The 1,692-nt window shown below is 57.0% G+C and overlaps 1 protein-coding gene across 1 annotated transcript, besides 1 other annotated feature; it reads right to left on the reverse strand.

The window, feature by feature from the left end:
* Positions 1-186: 186 nt before the first annotated feature.
* Tco025E_08295 (protein phosphatase 2C) lies at positions 187-1,176 on the reverse strand (the record flags this gene model as incomplete). Its single annotated transcript, XM_029375149.1, has 1 exon — positions 187-1,176. The coding sequence occupies one exon, from the start codon at positions 1,174-1,176 to the stop codon at positions 187-189; it is 990 nt and encodes a 329-aa protein (XP_029224827.1).
* A 270-nt stretch (positions 1,177-1,446) lies between these two features.
* Positions 1,447-1,475: a microsatellite.
* The last annotated feature ends 217 nt before the right edge of the window (positions 1,476-1,692 follow it).

Raw genomic sequence — 1,692 nt, forward strand, 5'->3', positions numbered from 1 at the left:
TTTCTTTTTTTTGCGGGCAGGTGTTTTCTCCCCACATCCTCACCCCTCAAAGAAAAAGAAAAAAAGGGAGGGGATCGCCTCACCGCCCGCGCGTGACTTCATGCCATGATGCTTCGTACATGCGGTGTGTGTCACTCTTCGCTGCTCGCCGCGCTGCCGACCTCGCGCGCGCCTCCCCACCGCCCCTCACGGCCAGTCGCGGTAGGGGTACGGGTTCATCACGGCGCCGCGGAAGGTGCGTTCGCCGGAGTCCGCGTCCATCTCGCCAATGACGGAGACCAAAAGCGTCATGTCGTCCTGCTTCCCGCCCTCGTAGTAGGCGCCCCCCGCCACCGCCTTGCGTGCGTACGGCGTGTCAGCGTGAAGGTCCCTCGCGCAGCTCCGCGCCTCGCGCACAACGTCCTCGGAGCCCTTCGCCAGGGCGCGCATCGTTTCCTCAAAGAGCTCGACCCGCCCTCCCCCCGTCCGCAGCGGCACTTGCATGCCCGGCGAATGTTGTAGGCGAACTTCATTCACAACTGACCACACCAGGTCCGCGGCGCGGTGTGGGAAAACGTTATCGAAGACGCCATCGCTACCCAGAAACAGTAAATCGCCACACTCGACGGGGAAACGGTACTTCAGTCCGCGAGAAGGCACGTCGCTGCTACCTTGGCCCAACTGGTACGGAAAGTCCAAGTCGTGTGTTTGCTCGTCCGTCATGAAAACAATCCTGCCTCGCCGAACTATCAGGGCTGTGCAATCCCCAACACTACAGACATCTAAAATACAGTTACCGTACCCGCCCCGCACGCCCATTAAAGCCGCCTCGTCCTCAGTTGGCGGCTGAAGCGTCGCCACCAACGCCGTTGCCGTCCCCTCAATCTCGTCCGCCTTGCACATGTCGTAGGCACGCTGTAAAACTGCAAGAGAGGAGGGAGGATTGTCCCCCAACAACTCATCCTCGACGTAAGAATACATCGCCCGCGCAAGCGCCGCACTATACAGTCCCGCATCCACAGAAGTGTTCTCCCTCCACCAGCTCACCCCGTCCAACACTGCCTGAACGCCTAGCAACGACAGAAAGGCATCCTCACCGCCAGAATCCTGCTTCGCCGGATGTGGGAAAAACTGTACGCATCGGTAGTAAAAGCTAAGCAAATTCGGCTTCCCAAAGCCACACAACAACCGCGACATAACTCGCAAAAAAAAAAAACAGGAACCACGGCCACAGTTCCCGCGCCCTTCACTACGCCACCAAGGAAAGAAAAAATATATATATATATATTAAAAGATAGCATAAGAATCACAAACAAAAGAAAAAACATCAAAAAAAAAGGACACACACGAAAACATCTTCAATCCCATACAGAATCTATGATGCATCGCCACAACACCGCCGCGGAGGCGCAAGCGGCGCACACCCGGGTGAAGGGCAACCGCAGCTCACCATCACTGGCGATGGGGAACACACACACAAGAAACAAACAAACAAAAAGATTTCTAGTAATGGGTAACGGACAACAACACCGCCGCCACAAGGCAGGAGGGCGCGCCGTCATCTATCAGGCGCACCAGCGAGGCAACTCGCAGGGCCGTAAAGCCAGACAAGAGGCGGGCTCTACTTCTTCTTTGGGGCCTTCTTCACGGCCTTCCTCGGCGCCTTCTTCGCCGCCTTCTTTGCCACGGGCTTCTTAACAGCCTTCTTGGCAG

The sequence above is a fragment of the Trypanosoma conorhini genome (genome assembly GCF_003719485.1).
Source record: "Trypanosoma conorhini strain 025E chromosome Unknown Tco_14.4_contig_00745, whole genome shotgun sequence".
Taxonomy (NCBI): Eukaryota; Euglenozoa; class Kinetoplastea; order Trypanosomatida; family Trypanosomatidae; genus Trypanosoma; species Trypanosoma conorhini.